The 18366-nt window shown below is 36.3% G+C and overlaps 1 protein-coding gene across 2 annotated transcripts; it reads left to right on the top strand.

The window, feature by feature from the left end:
* Positions 1 to 1446: 1446 nt before the first annotated feature.
* Positions 1447 to 13461, top strand: LOC131150957 (protein TRIGALACTOSYLDIACYLGLYCEROL 2, chloroplastic). Of its 2 annotated transcripts, none has more exons than XM_058102065.1 (7): positions 1447 to 1715; positions 7482 to 7538; positions 7647 to 8193; positions 8282 to 8611; positions 12339 to 12454; positions 12826 to 12916; positions 13046 to 13461. In XM_058102065.1, the coding sequence occupies exons 3-7, from the start codon at positions 7675 to 7677 to the stop codon at positions 13136 to 13138; spliced, it is 1149 nt and encodes a 382-aa protein (XP_057958048.1). In that variant the 5' UTR covers positions 1447 to 1715; positions 7482 to 7538; positions 7647 to 7674; the 3' UTR covers positions 13139 to 13461. The 2 variants fall into 2 exon arrangements, with proteins under 2 accessions (XP_057958048.1, XP_057958051.1); XM_058102068.1 differs by lacking the exon at positions 7482 to 7538 and adding an exon at positions 1825 to 1941 and having other exon boundaries at positions 1556 to 1715; positions 7663 to 8193.
* The last annotated feature ends 4905 nt before the right edge of the window (positions 13462 to 18366 follow it).

Genomic DNA, 18366 nt, shown 5'->3' on the forward strand with positions numbered 1-18366 from the left:
ACATTTTGCTTTCTTAGATATAATGTTCTTAACAAATGCTTACAAATGCTCACAAGTCTGACTGGTTCACTTAATATTGAACCAATTCAGATTTAACCTCTATTTAGAAGTGATTTAGATCAAACTGACTATCGTAGGAGCTACTTTTGCCCTAGTTTTATAGGATTCAAACAAAATGGACCAATAGAGGTGTCTTCTCTGACAAAAGAAAACGAGTGCATCCAATACAATTGACTTTTATCTTTGATGCCTATTACATACATAAAGAGGCCAGAGGCCAATCCAACTCGCTTAGTAGAATAGATTCTATTCTCAGTTTGATTGCAACTCCAATGATTTTCTATTGATTTTGACACGGTCAGTTGTAATGCTTCCTAATCATGAATCAAATGGCTACTGAGTTTTGTTTTCTTTAAAGTTTGTATTTTGATTGACATAGTTTTTATCAAAAAACTGAACCAAGCCATGTAAACATTTGAGGTGACAAATAATGTTTATGCTCCAACTAAAACTTACAATATCGTTTACAAGTGATTGAAACTGACAATGTGCTTTGATTTTGATTTCTACCTTCTATAGATATGTTCTAAATTTCAAATTTATGGACTAGGAATCAAGTTTCTCCTACATAATTTATGCTTAACCTTCCTAGTAGCATGACCTACATTCCTCTTCAAATTATTTAATTATATTTTATTTAATTCCCTATTAATTAGGTGTTCATGGTGCGAATGATTGAGCCGAAGCAAAGGTATCAATTTGACTTTGTAAACTAAAACCAAATTGAAATTAGTTAACTAATAGTTTGATTAACCTAATTCAATTGGATTATACAACACAAATTGAATTCAACAACATAGTAATTTCTTTTAATGACTTTTTACTTTAATTCGGTTTAGTAAATACAATCACACTTCATTTATGTAGACCAATCATTAAAAAATAATCACATGCACTACTTTCAAATTTAAAAAATATATTGAATAATAGTATATCATATATGGTAAAGAAAAAAAAGTATCATTTAATAATTACAAAATTTGAGACTAAACTACTAACCAAAAAAGCATAAAGATGGTGAATTGAAACCAAACCAAAAAAATATAAAAATGGTCAACCAAAATAACACAAAAAGTATAAATCTTGAAATTGAATTAAAGAAAAGCAAAAGATATTGATATCACCTTATTCAGCAAAAAGGTAATGACCTTCTTTTAGATTTTAAAAATTTCAAGAACTTTTCTTAAAGTTTCAAAAACTTTTTAATATATTTTGTAAAAAAATAATTTTTTTAATGAAAAATATGCATCTTTTTTACAAATCTTATGAGAAGTTTATAATTTTTTTTTTGTTTAAGAGATTCCATCATTGATATTTGTAAAACCTCAATAAATGTATTTGTCTTTTACTAGAACTCTATAATATTTTTGAAAACCCAATAAAAGTATTATTTTCTTGCCAAAATTTCGGTTGGATTCGGATTTCAATTTTCATTTTTCTGATCGAAATTACCATTGTGCCCTCGCAGAGCAGGCAGAAATGAAATGAGATTTCTTCCAATAAAAAACTCGTCTTCTTCTTCTGGCATGTCGGAGAGTCCGCCTGCGACTCTCTCTTTCGCTCTCTCTCATTCCTTTTACCTACACCGTAGAAGGACGAAAATGACCTCCAACATTTCACGGAATCACCGTTCGACCCTATAACCCTAGCTCAAGGTACGCTCGTTCGCTACAACCCCTGATCTTTGTACGTCACTCTCAAATGTTGTTTTGGTGTTTCTGAATCTCCGCTCTCCATTGATCTGGTTTTTAATATCATCGTCAGCTTGGTTGCTGAGAAATTGAGAGAAAAAGGAAGAGAAATATTTTGGAAGTATGAATGTGGAGTTTACCCCTGCTCTGCCGACTAGTTTCCATAGGGCTAAATGATGAAGATATTGAGGTTATGTGTTCCGTAATCAATCGGATTCGAAGTTGGTTTTTGAAATAATAACCTCAAATTATTATCAGTCCGCTCCATTTTGTAGTATTATTAACAAGACTTGGCTGCGCAGATTTTAGTTTTATTGGAATTTGCTTAAAAAGAATTAGCAAGACTATTATATATCATATTTCTACTCTGTGTGTGTGTGTGTGGATTGAAGATTAGCAAATCCATTGGTTGGTAAAACAACCAGAGGGTTGGAATTGGGTTGTGAGTGAAAATTTCCCTTTTCTGCATCACAGCTTGTTTCCTTCTATTAATTTCGTTGGAATTTATTTAAACAGAACAAGCAAGACAATATATGATATAACTGCTACTGCTGTCTGTGTGTGGAATTAAGATAAAGAAATCCATTAGGCAGCAAGGCAACCAACCTGCAGTTGGATTTGGGTGGTGAGAGATTTTTCCCCCCACTTCTGCATCAGTTTGGTTCCTTTTACTAATCTTTATGTCTTGTGTTTTTCAGCCGAATGGGATTAGAAAAATTAGGACGCACTTGCTCAGGTTTGTTTGACATCCTATGAACTATGGAGGTTTTTTGTGGGTCCACCACATTTCACTTTCAGGCTAGGGACACATTGAATAGTGTTGGGCCATTAAAGAAAAGAAGAACTTGTATAACTATGTGTCATGGTCCGACTATTTTCACACCGTTGTGAAGGGCCGTGCGGCGCTAGCTAAAGCACTCTTGCTTAACTAGCCAGCCTATCATTTATCAACATTCATCCACGCAGCACTTTCATTAACATTCATTCAGATAGCAGCGGAAATAGTAATCAATTCATGAAAGTCGTGACAAGCAAACAGTAAACATTGAAGCAAACGTAATTCATTAATAAATCCTCCGTTAACATGGTGTACTTAGTGAGAGAGGCAAGTAGGTTGAGCGCGTTGACAATTGCTAATGAGTTTTACAATGACTGATGAATACTCACCCTCCCCTAAAGAGGTTTTTATGTAATTATCATCCTGACACTAGAAAACATCAAAGTGACCGAGGAGTCATACTGCCTTCTTTGGCTTACAAAGACTCTACTAGCAGAAAATAACCCTATACTAGTATTTATATGATAGAAACTCATCCTAAGCACACGAGATAAGTGGTCACAGGCAAGCATACTGCCCTAAACAAGCTTAGCTTGTGACATTCTCCCCCACTTATGTGGTCGACGTCCTTCTAGACTTTTGGTGGTAGGTACACTTTAAATTTGTCCATGAACGGTTGAATATCTTCCGCTGAAATCCAGCTGGCATTTCTACTTCACTAGGAATTTCCACCGCTTCTTCCTTGAGGATATGAACTTTCTATTTGCAAGGATCTCTTCAACGTCATGTATGTTAGGTTGCACTATCTTCAACTCTCTTCTGTTGAATTGACTTCTGTTCAGGTCATTGGTGTTGGTGTTGAACAGCTTGAGGCATCTGACATGAAACTGTGGTCTTCTCCCCTTATCTGCACACTTCTTCATCTGCTCAGAAGTTTTCTCCAGATAGGATTGGACAAACTCTACATTCTGTCTCCCTTCACTAGTGAAGATGTACGCCCTGGGACTCTTTTGTCTGTACGGCTCACCCACTGTGTGAGGTAACAGTGGTAGCTGGCCTGTAACAAGCTCAAAAGGGCTCTTGTTGGTTGTTGAGCGCCTTTGGGCGTTGCCACAGAATGGAGCCAGATCAAGTAGTTGCACACCATTCTTCTGGTTGTCATTGACAAAATGGCACAAGTACTCATCTAGCAGCTCTCTAAATCTCTTCATCTGTTCGCCTGTGTGTCAGTGAGAACTCAAAGAATATGTGACCTAAATATCCTGAAAAATTCTATCAAGAAGTTGTCAGTGAACATTAAGTCTCGGTCACTAATAATAACTTGGGGAACACCCCAATGTTTCACAACAGTCACAAGGAACAATCGTCCCCTTTGCCGAACAATACTTTGGTACGGCCATGAAAGTACCATACTTCTTCCGCTCCCCCTTATCTTGTTGGCAAATGAGACAAGTTTTGGTATAATCAACCTCATCATCCCGCGTGTGCAGCCAATAATACCTCACCAGTAATCCTGTCATTAGAGTCATTCTCCGCGAATACCCCTTAACGAACTTCCTGCAAAGTTTAGTAAGGCCAAGAAAGGAACGCAACTCCTTCACTGTCGTGGGGATTTTCCGTTCTTGAATCATCCTTACCTTCTCCATACCCCTCCAGATATGACCTTATTCAACCACATGACCAAAGAATTTGTTGCTCCACTAAGCGAAAGAGAAATTCTCCTTCTTCACATCCAAACTGCTTCCTCTCAGCCTGTCGAACACCTTCCGTAGATGCTCTTCATGTTTCCTCTGAAACAACATCGATACTCCCAACGGTGTTTTGGAAGGGCGAACACATCCCGCTTCCACTTCATCAAGCTGTTTCCCCAACTCTATTATCTCAAAAGGTGCAATCCGACATGGCCCTTTAGCATGTGATTTCACTCTTGATAACAACTTGATCTCTTGCTCCATAGTCCATCGTGAAGGCAAATTTTGAGGCAGCTTATCCGGTAACACCTCCTTATCCTCATCCAACACCGCTTGAATGGTCGTAGGCTCTAGCTTTTGGCCTACTTCTTTGTCTATCACCACCTTGGTTAGACGTGTCTGCTCACCCTGACCCAATCCCTCATTGAGTTGTATGGCTGAAAGGGACTTCCCGTCATCTCCTTTTGTTGCAACGACTTGCACCATGCACGAGTGATCTCTCATCAAACACAGGGAACCAACCGAAGGCATCAGCACTGCCCTCGTCCCCCTTATGAACTCCATTCCTAGAATAACTAGAAAGTCATCTAATGGCACCGTTGTAAAATTCGCATGACCTTCCCACTGTCTAAGCTTTATAGCCATTTGCTTGGCTACTCCCAGAGTAGGCTGGACTACAGAGTTAACTGCTTTCATGCGTTCTGTATCATTCTCTAAGGATAAGTTGAGTCTCCATACTTCCAACTGCGAAACAAAATTATGAGTAGCCCCCGTATCCACCATAGCGCGAGTACTCTTCCCATTTATCCTTAAGTCCACAAACATTAACCCTTTTGCTCGTGTAACTTTTGGTGGTTTTTCTTGCTTTTCCAATGCGCTCACCAGCCGCACTAAACCCACCCTCGGGGCATCATCCTCTTCCTCATCGTCTTCCATTGCTTGCTCTGCAATGGAAGCCTGTAAAACATTAAGTGATGCTTTGTGAGGGCACTCAAACACTCTATGAGGCCCACTACACAAGTAGCATGAAATTTTACTCTTCCCTTTTCCATTGGGTGTGTTGAACCCTTGAGACGACGAAGCTTCCTTTGAGGTTGATGATTTAGAGTCGGCTCCCCCACTCTTGGGTTTGCCATTCTTGAAAGACTTTCCACTGTGTCCCTCTCCGCCAAACCGTTTGGACGAAGCGGTCTTATCACCAGCGTAGTCCGTCAAGCGTTCTGCAGCTTGGGTTTGCCATTCTTGAAAGACTTTCCACTGTGTCCCTCTCCGCCAAACCGTTTGGACGAAGCGGTCTTATCACCAGCGTAGTCCGTCAAGCGTTCTGCAGCAGCTTGTGCAGTTGACAAGTCTTGAACCCTTTGCCTATAAAGTTCACTTCTTGCCCATGGTTTCATCCCCTCTAGAAAATAGAACAACTTGTCCTTCTCCGACATATTCCGAATATCCAACATCAAAGTAGAAAATTGTTTCACATATTCCCTAATCGACCCCGTATGCTTGAGATCTCTCAATTTTCTCCTTACATTATACTTAACATTCTTAGGAAAGAATTGAGCCTTGAGCTCTCTCTTCAAGTCTGCCCAACTATTAATTACACAACTTACATTTTCAATTTCTCTGTACTTGGTACGCCACCATAGTTTGGCAACACCAATCAAGTACATGGTCACAGTATCCACCTTTGCCTGTTCTGAGGCCATCCTCACAACGCGAAAGTACTGCTCTACATCAAACAAGAAGTTCTCTAACTCCTTGGCATCTCAGGCACCCCATCCTGGGTTCTGGCACCTTGGTCTTGCTAACTCCCAGAGTGTTGGAGTTCCCCATAGCAAGAACCATCACATTCATCTTTGCATTCAGATCTGCCATTCAGGCTTGCAAAGTTTCCACAATGTGGTAAAAGTCCTCTGACATTTCACTTGTCAAACTTGCTTGATGCTACTGTGATCCCATCACTTCATCAACAAGTCCCCTCAGTTGGGCCATCTCGTTGGCCATATCGTTGGTTGTCTCTTCAACCTGTGCTTCCAGTACACTGATTCTTTCAGCGTTGTTTGGTGTCATGGTCACTTACCAAAGCTTCCCAAATCCAACAACGAAGACAATCGAATTCACATTGCAACTCAATCTTGGGCTCTCACCAAGTGTCACCGACTTGGCTCTGATACCAAATGTCACGGTCCGACTATTTTCACACCGTTGTGAAGGGCTGTGCAGCGCTAGTTAAAGCTCTCTTGCTTAACTAGTCAGTTTATCGTTTACCAACATTCATCCACGCAGCACTTTCATTAACATTCATTCAGATAGCAGCGGAAATAGTAATCAATTCATAAAAGTCGTGGCAAGCAAGCAGTAAACATTGAAGCAAACGTAATTCATTAACAAATCCTCCGTTGACATGGTGTACTTAGCGAGGGAGGCAAGTAGGCTAAGCATGTTGACAATTGCTAGTGAGTCTTACAATGACTAATGAACACTCACCCTCCCCTATAGAGGTTTTTATGTAATTATCATCCTAACACGAGGAAACAACAAAGTGACTAAGGAGTCATACTGCCTTATTTTGCTTACAAAGATTCTACTAGCAGAAAATAACCCTACACTAGTATTTATATGATGGAAACCCATCCTAAGCACACGAGATAAGTGGTCACAGGCAAGCATATTGCCCTGAACAAGCTTAGCTCGTGACACCACGTGACATCGGTTTTAGGATTTATTATGCTTTTTTAGAAAATATTTTCCTATCTCTGGGACAATGGCTAGTCCAAATTATGGACGAGGTACTAGGATAAGACAATCTCCAGTGGTGACAAAAAAAGCATCCCTATGATGTATATATATTTTTTTATAAATAGAAATGTTCATCAATTCAGCATTAGAAATGATAATTTGAACTTTAGTGATGGAGTGTTGTTCATATTCTTAAGTTTTATTTTATAGTCCTGTCAATTGTAACATAAGAAGTTCTTGGGAACTTGAAATTGGAACGGACTCCTCCATCAGAACATTTTGGAATCTAGTTATGGACAAATAAATTGAAAATAATCACATCTGAGAACATTGCACCTGTAGCTCATATTTTATCTTTTCTTTGATTTCTAATATCAATCGTTGATTGATCGGTTTGACTGATTCTAATTAATGGCATGAATTATTTTAGAGTGTCATGAGATTGTGCGGTTTTTAGAATGTCTGTGAGTTTTCTTCCTTTTACATGTTTCATTATTAACTTTTATGATTTGTTTTGGTTTTTAGGGTTTCCATTTCATAATTCTTTGACAACTGATAAAGTATTGACAACCTGAAACAAACGTAAGTCACACTTTTGGAACATTTGGAATTTTTATTCACAATTGCTGCAGGCATAATCACTAATGAATATCTCAAACCTGGTCTAATGTGTGCATGGCATTGCTGCAGATTTTGTTGATCTCAGTAGTCTCTGGAGATGGCTGCAAATTCACTGGCCCATGTTTCTTCATGCCCTACTGTGTTGCCTTCATCATTGGGTACACTTCCACGTTATTCTGGGAATTTCTTGCTTTCTCTTCCATCTAGATCGCAAAAGCAAGTCACTCAGGTTAGAGCTACTTCAGCTGATGCTGGTCATGACCAGCTGCCATCTTCTTCAGAAACCAAAAATCCACTTGCAGTTATTGTGGATATTCCTCACAATATTTGGAAGCAAACCTTACGTCCATTGAGTGATTTTGGGTTTGGTAAGAGGAGCATTTGGGAAGGTGGGGTTGGACTGTTCCTTGTGTCAGGCACGGTTCTCCTTGCACTCAGTCTTGTTTGGCTGAAGGGGTTTCAATTACGGTCTAAGTTCAGGAAGTATCTGACTGTTTTCGAGTTTTCTCAGGCTTGGGGTATATGCACTGGAACACCTGTGAGGATTAGAGGAGTGAATGTTGGCAATGTTATTCGTGTTAATCCTTCCTTGAAGCGTATCGAAGCAGTTGTTGAGGTGTTTATTGTTTATTTATTCTACATATTTTGAAATATTTCTTGAAGCCTTGTGGAAATCATCTCACATGGATCACCTGCTGTTGTAGGTTGATGATGATAAAATAATCATACCACGAAATTCACTTATTGAAGTCAACCAGTCCGGTCTTCTCATGGAAACTATGATTGATATAACCCCTCGTGACCCAATTCCAACACCATCTGTTGGGCCCCTTCACCCTGAATGTGTCAATGAAGGTCTAATTGTATGTGACAGGCAAAAGATAAGGGGACATCAAGGTGTAAGTTTGGATGCATTGGTTGGAATATTTACCCGCATTGGGCGTGAGGTTGAAGCAATTGGTGTCACCAATACATACTCACTGGCTGAACAAGTTGCGTCTGTTGTTGAAGAGGCTAGGCCACTGCTTACAAAGGTGTGTCTGTGATTTAGTCTTATACTTTCAGGTTCAGTTAATGTTTATGTAGTTCATTTTCTTTACCACTAATTTTTTAATGGGCTCCATTACCATTGCGTTTGCATAATAATGTCAGCTACCTCAAGGAAGTATTGATAAACAAATAGAAATAGTTGAATTGCTTATTCTCTTGGAAATCTGCAGATACCCATTTTGAAGCCAATTTGTTAGTTGAATTTTCAAGGCTTTCATCTAGAAAATAAGGGACAGATTACAGAATAAAAAAATTACTTTAAAGTGATGTACAAAGCAAAGTTGGTAAATGTTTTTTCTTGGTGTTTTTTTTTTTTTTGGGGGGGGGGGGGGGTTGAAGATATTATTACGGCGAGGGATGAACAAAAATCCAAAGCTCCTAGGTGAGTTGGAGAAATGGGAAGAACCCAGGGATTGAACCTTGGTTGGTGTCATGGGAACACTTTTCAAGGGGAGGTCTCTTTTCTATAAATAATATTAACATAGAGATTCCCTTTCTACCAGTAAAATCCATTTTTTAATTAAAAAATATATATTAATTGAGATATTGGGCTCTGTTTATGATGTTCATATGCATGTGGGTCTTGGAATACTTAGGAAATGGTCTAGTTTGACAATCCTGCAAAGGCTGGGAGTTCAATATCATTCATTCTCTTTCTGATCCTGAATGTGTTTATATTTAAACTTGTCATTGAGTTGAATGCCCCAAATTAGATGCAGTGGGGGCGGGGGGGACACCTAGCACACAAAGCTTCCATGCCATATCAGGGGTCTAGGGAGGGCCTGATTTAGATAGTCTTACATCTACAATTGTGTAGATGCCATTTCTGTGACTTGAACCTTTGACTTTATGCAGGGCGGGGTTGGATAAAGAGGCATTTTTACAAGGAAAGAAATGCCGACAAGTGATAACTGATTGACTATACATAAGATAAAAAAAATGTGGAAGAATTCTTCCATGATGTTTCTTTCCACAACCAGGGAGGGGTAGCCTCCAAATCTTCTGTCCTCTCCTTGAAGTACATGTATATAACAAAACAGGGCTTCTAAAGTAGTTGTGTCTCTAACAAAACAGAGCTGTTAAAGTAGTTTCTGGATGAATCCTTTAGTCATCCAATATAGATTTCCGTATCTTTGATAATTCTTATATCTATTTCTTTCCCTGTGGGGCTGTGCAGCCTCATCTTCTCTTCTCCTTGAAGTAAGTGCAATCCTTCAACTTAGCTGCTGGGTTAACCACCCTATAATATTACAGTATACAGCATTTAGTTAGAGTGGGGCACCTATGCTTGTTTAAGCTAGGGTTTCAAAGCCTTATAAATACTCTTCTCCATCCTTGAGGAAATGTATGCCCCGTCCTCAACCATAGAACTCCAGTATTTGAAACATTGCACATAGGGCCTCCACCCACCAACCTGCTCAGGCTAAGGCAGTTTGAAAAAAATAAAAACCAAAAGGGGAAAAGGGAAAAGAAAGAAATACAATGGCACCTATGTCCTATCTTATCCCCTTATAGATGGCAAACTAAATATCCAGTTCAAGCCTGTCCAATCCTATAAAATCTTAGCCTGTGAAACATACGCACCCAAAGGGTTGAGGGTAGAAATTCCTTTTTTCTCTCATCTCCAATATCTCATAAATGTTCCAAACCAACTTCTTTGACAAGTCTTATTTTTAATCTTAGTATTCTTTCATCCAGATTGTGTTGTCTCATGGAATTGGAAACAGATTCAAACTCCTATTAATGAAATCTCTAGCAAATATTAATGGAACAAAAATGTAAATGTGGGTGGTAAATTTTTATTAAAAAATGGCTTTGAGCATTACTTCTTGACATTTTCCTTAGGGCTTTATATGCTCTCGCCCTCTCAGTCTCAACATGAACAAACCATTATTGTGCACAAGGTTAGGTGAATATCCACTGGGACACAATAAAGCCACTGTCAATATTTGTTTGCAGTTTGCACAAATGAAGATGGATTGGTCAAAACACTTTTGGAGAATGCAAGATTGTCGGAGCTAAATTACTCTTTTTGTTGAAGGAAACTAGAGTAGTTATGGAGTACAAGGATTCTAGATCACTTCCCAAAAGCCAAATTGGTGGACTATAGGCTCACTCGTGTCTCTTTGAAATTTGAATAGTTACAAGTTACAACCCTTGGCTTGGTTTAAATTAGATACCCTTGGTGCTTATTAGTTCACAAGGGTCACTTTATTTAAACATACTAGGAGACACCTCTTGAATTTTTCATAAATAAGAGAGAGAAGAATTTACAAGGGGTGGAGGATAAGATATCTTCCTAAAAAAGACCAAAGAAACAAAAACAAAAGAAATTACAGTAATGCTCCCTTCAATTCTGTTGAAAGTTTGACAAAAGTGATCCCCATAAAAAACCAAGAGAATGAGCCCAAAAAAACACAAGGTGCCAAGGACCACTCTATCCCATGGTAGACAAGGTGGGGTTGCTTTGCCGTTAAAAATCCTGGCATCCCATTCTGTTCAAGGAGTCCAAAGGATGGCAAAGATAGCGCATCTCCAAATAACCATCCCTTCCTTCTCCTGAAGCCTCTGTAATGCATTTATAAGAAGGCTTCAACTGTCCATGGAAAGACCAACCTTCTTTAGAATAAATAAATCCATGCAATTTTATTTTGAAAATTTTCCGACAAAAATCAGTTCTCAAGTTGCCTCCCTCCCTCCTCTCCAAGCAACCAAAGTTGCTACCATGGCTCCTTGTACTTTGGGGTCAAGGCATTCCATTCTAGAAATCATGCCAAAAAGGAGATCTTTCCTCTGTCCCCAGCTTTAAGAAGTGCCTGCCGTAAAAATCTTCTGGCCTTTTAAATTTGTATGTTCCCGGTCTATAAGGACTTGTAACCTGGTCAGAAAACCAACCTCCTGTTGTTGTGTAACCATCTGTTGTTGGACTATGTTGCATGGCAAATCTAGTAAAACTATCACATCATCATCCCAGCAGAATGAATAATCTCTAGATGCACCCTCTAATGAGTCTCATTACAAATTAATTGTAACGAAGAAATAGTTCATTTCAGTGTCTTGGCTATTCATTTCTGATAAAATTCTTTAGGTTCTGTAAAATAAATAGAAGTCATATGGCTGAGATCCTTCTCTGTGCAGTGGATTTGCAAAATAAGATCCATCAAATGCTTTGTCCCATCACTATTTTCATATAATTATGCCAAAAAGACTGGATGATGGTGGTTGCAAAAATTCCTTGACAGCTCTGGTTGAAGAGCTAACCTGCCCTGTGTCAGTCTTTCATATAATGATCAATCCACATGGCTCATGCGTTCAGCCCATCTGCTTACCTTGCAGTTAGATTCATGTCCACTATGCTTGTTCCAATCACCAACTTCTTCACGGTGAACTGCATCTTAATATGCAAGGACACTGTTGCCATTCCATATGAAGCTAAGCAGGTCAAAAGAAAAAAAAAAACTGTTAACATTGTTGCTTCTTCTTGTATGACAGCAATTCCTTCTATGGGGATGGTCTGCACCATGATTGGTGACAATCTGGCATTTGCAACAACTGTGGGTGGAGTCATGGTGCCAAAACTGGCACATTTTCAAATGCATTTTGTGTTTAGGTGCATACATTTTGTTAATTGAACTTGAACATGCTCATCTTTCAACATTTAATGTATTCTCATGCATAAATTTTGCTGTCATTGATTTAGTAATGTTTCAGATCAAAGCCATGGCTGAAGATGTTCAACCTTTGCTGGCTGAGGTTCGTGATAGTGGTTTGTTAAAGGAAGTTGAGAATCTAACCAAAAGCCTCACTGAAGTCTCTGAGGATTTGAGGTAAAACGTTGTTAGTTGTTACTCCCTTCAATCTTGTGTTGATTTGAGCTCACGTGTTGTAGGTTTTACGGCTATGTGAAAATGATTTTATATTATTTCAAATTAGCATTGTTAATAAATTTGTGGAAGCATATCACGTCATGGTTTCAAGGGTCATCTTTTACTTGAGCTCCTGCACTCACGTCACCATCAAAATTTTCAACCATGTTATATCATGGATTAGTGTAGATAATAGCTTATAGATGATAGCTCTCCTCTATCCGCAAACAAAACAAAACACATAATATATGCACACACACACACACATACATATATATTTCTCTGTTAAAGAATGCAGTAGTTTAATATTTTTCTTCCCTCCTTTTCTGCAGAAGGGTTCATTCATCCATTTTGACGCCTGAGAACACCGAACTAATTCATAAGTCCATTTACTCTCTGATTTTCACTTTGAAGAACATTGAGGTGAGATCCTGTCTTGTCTTTCCACATTTTGAATGAAATACAAAGGCCATAAATTAGTTGTGTTTATTTTATTATTTATATGTTCACTATAAATCCCGGGTTATTTATTCCAATTTTCCTCCATTCCAGAACATAAGCTCTGATGTTTTGGGCTTCACTGGTGATGAGGCTACAAGACGGAATTTAAAATTGCTCATCAAGTCCCTCAGTAGGCTCTTATGAAGGCATGAAGGTGGATGTAGGATAATATATCTTACAGCACTTTGGGGCACTCGAAAAATTATTGCTCTGCTGTTAAAAGCAAGGAGAAGCGCACAATTGCCTTGTAGGTCTTCTGTTTCAGCCACAACAGATGAAGGAAATGATACAAGAGGAGCTTCTTTGGTTGTGCTGTCTGGGGATACAACAATCCGAGTCTTATTGAATGTTTTTCCGTACTCCCAAGTCTAGTTCGACCCATTCCATTTTTAGTTGGAAGTTGTAAATGCTTCTCCATGGAGACACTGGGTGCTACTAAAGAAAAAATTATCGTCTTTCAGCTGAAATTTTTGTGTTTATCATGGAGATTTTCTGATGCTGTGGAATGGTTTCTCTAGTTGAACCTTTTCATTTACAAGGTAAGTTGCCTAAAAAGCGCAGTCCCTTGGTAGAAATGGTTAATCTCTTCTTCTTCTTCTTCTTCTTCTTCTTCTTCTTCTTCTTCTGCTTTGGCAATAGGAGAAATGGAACTGTGGCAGCCTTACTATGTTCGCCAAAAGATGCAGAAGCCGATTGACCACCGCAGTCACTACCTGTAGCTGACTCGGTTTCTCACTCACTAAGAGCCTCAGCCGTGGCGTTTGAAGATAAAAATCCTTTCTGTAAATTGTACTATTGCAGCATAGATTGAAGCAACACAAGTTGACTGTTAGTTCGAGTAAAGGAGAGGTCATTCAGATGCTACCTTTGGCCTCTGGGAACCCATTCCTGTTGCTTCTGCAAACCATTGTGGTTTCATCAATTTGCAGGGAGGTTCAAAAACCAGTAACAAAGAGGAGACAATAATCCTATTGTGATGTTGAGCAATTGTGAAAGGGGCTTAATGCACTTTCCTTTAGGCCTAAATCTTTTTAAATTTTGCCATCTTGATCAAACTGCAGTTTTTTAAAAATAAATGCGATCATGAATTATTACAATTTCAATCCAATAATTGCTCTATATTCCTAGTCAAAATTTAAGAATCAAGTTATAGTTTAAAATTTTCTTTTAATTCAATAAAACTAGAGAGACGTAAGGAGAATGAGACCCCAAAGGTGCACTTGTGTTGGTCAAGCAAGTCTTCATCAACAGTTCTTGTGTCAAACACATGGTATTTTTTAATGCCCCACATACCTCAAGTACCTTTGGTGAGAAAAAAATTAAAGGGTTGTTTGAAATTAGAAATCAAATCAACAGAAACCTTCTTTCGTTAACATTTATAAAATTAATATAAATTAAATTTTTTATTATAAAAATGCTCATTTTCATTTTTGAATCAAAATATTATAAAAATACGATTAAAATAATAAAATTATAAATAATATACATTAAAATTTTACTATAATAAAAATAAATTTTATTATAATTATTTTACTTATTTGTTACTTTCAAAATTTACTTGATGAAAAAAAAAATTTATTGAACATGACAATTGAAAAATAGTAAAAGTATTTTTTAATTAGCTTTATTATTAATTTTTTAAAACTCATGTATATTTTTATTTTAATTATATTTAAATTTATATGATTATTTAATTTTAATTTTAATTTAAAAGTGTGTAAAATGAATAATGTAATCCAATTTACTATAACTAAACAGAAAACTACAAAAAAAAAATAAATACGTTTTTATAATCTACTTTTTTTCCTACGAATAAATAGAAACATAAAATTAAAAATAACAACGATACCAAATAGATCCTAAATTTCTTAGAAGGATGGTCTTTTAATAAACCTTTCCAGCTAGTGAAAAGGTTCCAAACAATGGGTGCCACCAAACTATTATGAGTCTTATCAAGTAATATAAGACTCACTGTTTAGAGTTATTTCATTGATCGGGAAAGCTTAACCAAAGGATTTAATTTCTTCTATGTTATAAGACATACATATTGGACCATCAAATCCAATCCAGCCTCAAGCCCAACAAAGCTTCTAGGTCCTAAATCATCTTGACCACCCCTCCAACAAGGTGGAATGTTATTAAGAACTTTTATGATTGATCTTGTTGGATCAAATCGGTTCATGTCCGACCCATATAAACTTTTCTTGAGATTTTAAAATTAGTAAAAAAATTTAAAAATAAAAAAGAATTTTCTACGAGATGAAATAGACTTGTTTTTTTTATAAAATTTAAGAAAATGTTAATATTTTTATTAAAACAATCTGAAGAATTGTGAAATTTTTAAAACTTTATGAGAGGTTCTCGATAATTTTTAGAAATTTCAATAAAATTTCATTTAAAACTTAGAAAATGTGAGTAAAAGAAAAGAAGAACATAAAGCAATCTAATATCTCACATTTGTTTATCAAGAAAATTAAAATATATATATATATATATATTATATGTCAAATGAATAAATAAAAATATAATTTAATATAACATTTATATCTAATTTTCTCTAATTTTTAATCATAATAAACTTTCAAAAAGGAAAATGTAATAAAAAATAAGATCCTCATCCTTCATTCCTTTTCTCTCCCAACCAAAATCCTTGATCGGAATCAAGAGCGTTTCGGTCATAAACTGAAACGGAAATGAAAATGCAAATGGCGGCTAGGGTTTTACAAATCCACAGACGTAGGGTTTGGGATTCTCCAGTTCGGTCTCAAATCTGTGAGCAAAATGGTACTCTCTCTCTCTCTCTCTCTCTCCCCTGGTGATATTTCGAATCAGTTAATCTTTTCGGAGTTTTACTGAAATTTTGCTGTGTTTGGATATGTGCATTCATATGTTTATTTCATTAGCTGTGTAATATTATCTGTATTTTCTGATTGTTTAATCATTTGGGTTTCGTTTTGCTTATTTTTTTGGTTGTTTTTGAACCAGGACGTGGGGATATTTTGTATAGTAAGTAAAATCGAAACCGTGTATATGTTTGGTTGCTCAGAAAATGTATGAACGAACAAAAAGAATAAAAAAAGAGGTCATTTTGGTAGTCATATGTGTTAGATTATTTGTAGACTCGAAAACAGTAAATCGATGGGCTGCGCCAGTTTAAGCTCTATATTGTTTTGGCAGCAGTTTTGCAATTTTCTTCTTTTTTCTAAAAGAAAATAGAGAGGAAAAATATAAGAATCAGGTTCCTTCTGGGGCAAGGATTTTGTGGGAGAAAATGACAAGGGAAAAAAATTGGAGGTAAAAAAAATTTCATAGTATTTATCTACCTAAAATAGTATTGAGAATGAAAATGTATTCATATATAATTGAAAATAAAGAAAAGCCAAAGGTTAGTGACATGTAACATAAAAATTTTGTTCATTAGTTTGTCCCCTAGGTCCTGAAATCCTAGGGGACTTGTGTAGCCTGTGGATTATAAAATTTTCTTATAATCTAAATCCTACGACTGCACAACTTTTATCTTTCTCATTTGTAGCTTTCTCACATAAAACATTTTGCTTTAAAATTGATGGAAAGTCATCTACCAGAGGTCCAGAGCAAGAAAGTTCCTTTACAAATGCTTCTGCATTTTCAGTAAGCTTTTTTTGTCATTGTATGGCGTAAAAACTTTTATTTTACGGAATGCATGCTCTATTCTGATAGTTGATGTGTTTCAAGGTGTGTATATGGTTATTTTTACTCATGTTATATAATGAGGTTTTATGGTATATGTTGTTTGCAGGTAATACTGTATTAATTGATGCAACTATGGTATGAGTAGAGGTTAAGTTAAAATTATGGAAAGAAACTTTAAAATTATGGGAAGTTTTATAGGATGGTTATAAGATTAGCTATGTTATATGGATCAATGTTAGGTGATGAAGAAACAGAATATCCAAAAAATAAAAATTGTTGAGATAAGAATGCTTAGATGAATAAGTGGTTTAACATTGAAAGATAAATTAAAGAATGAATATATTTGTGATAAGTTAGGTGTAGCTCTTATAAAAGATAAGATAAAGGAGGGATGACTCAGATGGTATGGATACTTACAACGTAGTCCACATAATGCTCTAATGAGGAAGAGTGAGTGAGATACTATAGAAAACAAAAAGGGGTACAGGTAAAGTTAAAATAATTATGAATGATATAGTGAGTAAGGATTTAATAATCTTAAATCAATCAAAAGAAATGATCCATGATCGCATAAATTGACAGAAAAGGGTTCATATAACCGATCCCACCCAGTGGGCCTTAAGGTTTAGTTTTGCTATTATTGTATATTCGCTATACATATGTCAAAGATAGAATGATCATAATTTTAAAATATTCCATATTGAACTAAACATTAATATAGGAACCATCTATATATTTTTTGAAATTTTATAAAATGAATTAAATAAAAATATTCTCATCAGACCAATCTCCTATGTTCAAAAAAAAAATTAAAATTATGATTTTATGAGAATATTTTCTTCATGAGATAAACTAAGTAGGTGAGAATAATAAGCACCTCCCAACCTCCAAAAAATTAAAAACAGAGTAGGTGAGAATGAGACCCAAATGCATTTTTGTTACTCACTCTGCATCAACAGCTCTAGTGTCAAAACACATGAATGGGTTTTTTATTTTATGGCCCCACATATCTCAACTAGCTTCAATTCAATGAGAGACCCATATCATAAATGGGTCATCCCAAGTTTTGATTAAGGAAGAAATTATGAATTACCATATTTAAATCTTAAAACCAGTTACTGTATTAAATGTATATTTCAATTTCTTTTTTTTTTATTGCTAACTCATGTATTAAAGGTATTCTTAGTTCACTAATTTGTCATATCTGAAGTAATCATTTTTAAATAGGAATTTTTTAAGTGAAGTCATTTAGCAATAGGAGGATCGTTTGAACCGAATGCTGAAAAATTTAAAATAAGTAAATGATTAGAGATTTGCTCGAACACGTAGATGGTCCAAATTTAGAAAGTGAATATTAGACTTAACTTAGTTTTTGGGTTTACATCGAATCTTATCGTATCAATTATTAACTTAGTTTTTGGGTCTACATCGAATCTCATCACATCACATCACATCGTTTTTTTTAGGAGGATAATTGAAGTTTCCTTTGCTAGGTACCTTGGTCATTTTGGTGTTTAGTGTACCCAAAAAAAAAAAAAAAGGAAAATGCAATAGAATCAAAATAGTTATAATGAAAACTTTGCAAAAGATTGGATTTAGAAAATTGTTCTTTCGTCGCCCAAAGGTACTTCGGAGATGGTGTGGACCGCATGAAAAGCTTGGAATTTCGAGGAAAATAATATTAAATAGATTGATAATGC

Source organism: Malania oleifera, chromosome 3 (genome assembly GCF_029873635.1).
Source record: "Malania oleifera isolate guangnan ecotype guangnan chromosome 3, ASM2987363v1, whole genome shotgun sequence".
In the NCBI taxonomy this organism is placed as follows: domain Eukaryota; kingdom Viridiplantae; phylum Streptophyta; class Magnoliopsida; order Santalales; family Ximeniaceae; genus Malania; species Malania oleifera.

Bases quoted from the DNA above. Each gene is read 5' to 3' on its own strand.
- LOC131150957 (XM_058102065.1), top strand. From the start codon at position 7,675: ATGGCTGCAAATTCACTGGCCCATGTTTCTTCATGCCCTACTGTGTTG. The intron at 8,194-8,281 runs GTGTTTATTGTT...CTGCTGTTGTAG, and splicing joins GTATCGAAGCAGTTGTTGAG to GTTGATGATGATAAAATAAT. The intron at 12,917-13,045 runs GTGAGATCCTGT...CCTCCATTCCAG, and splicing joins TCACTTTGAAGAACATTGAG to AACATAAGCTCTGATGTTTT.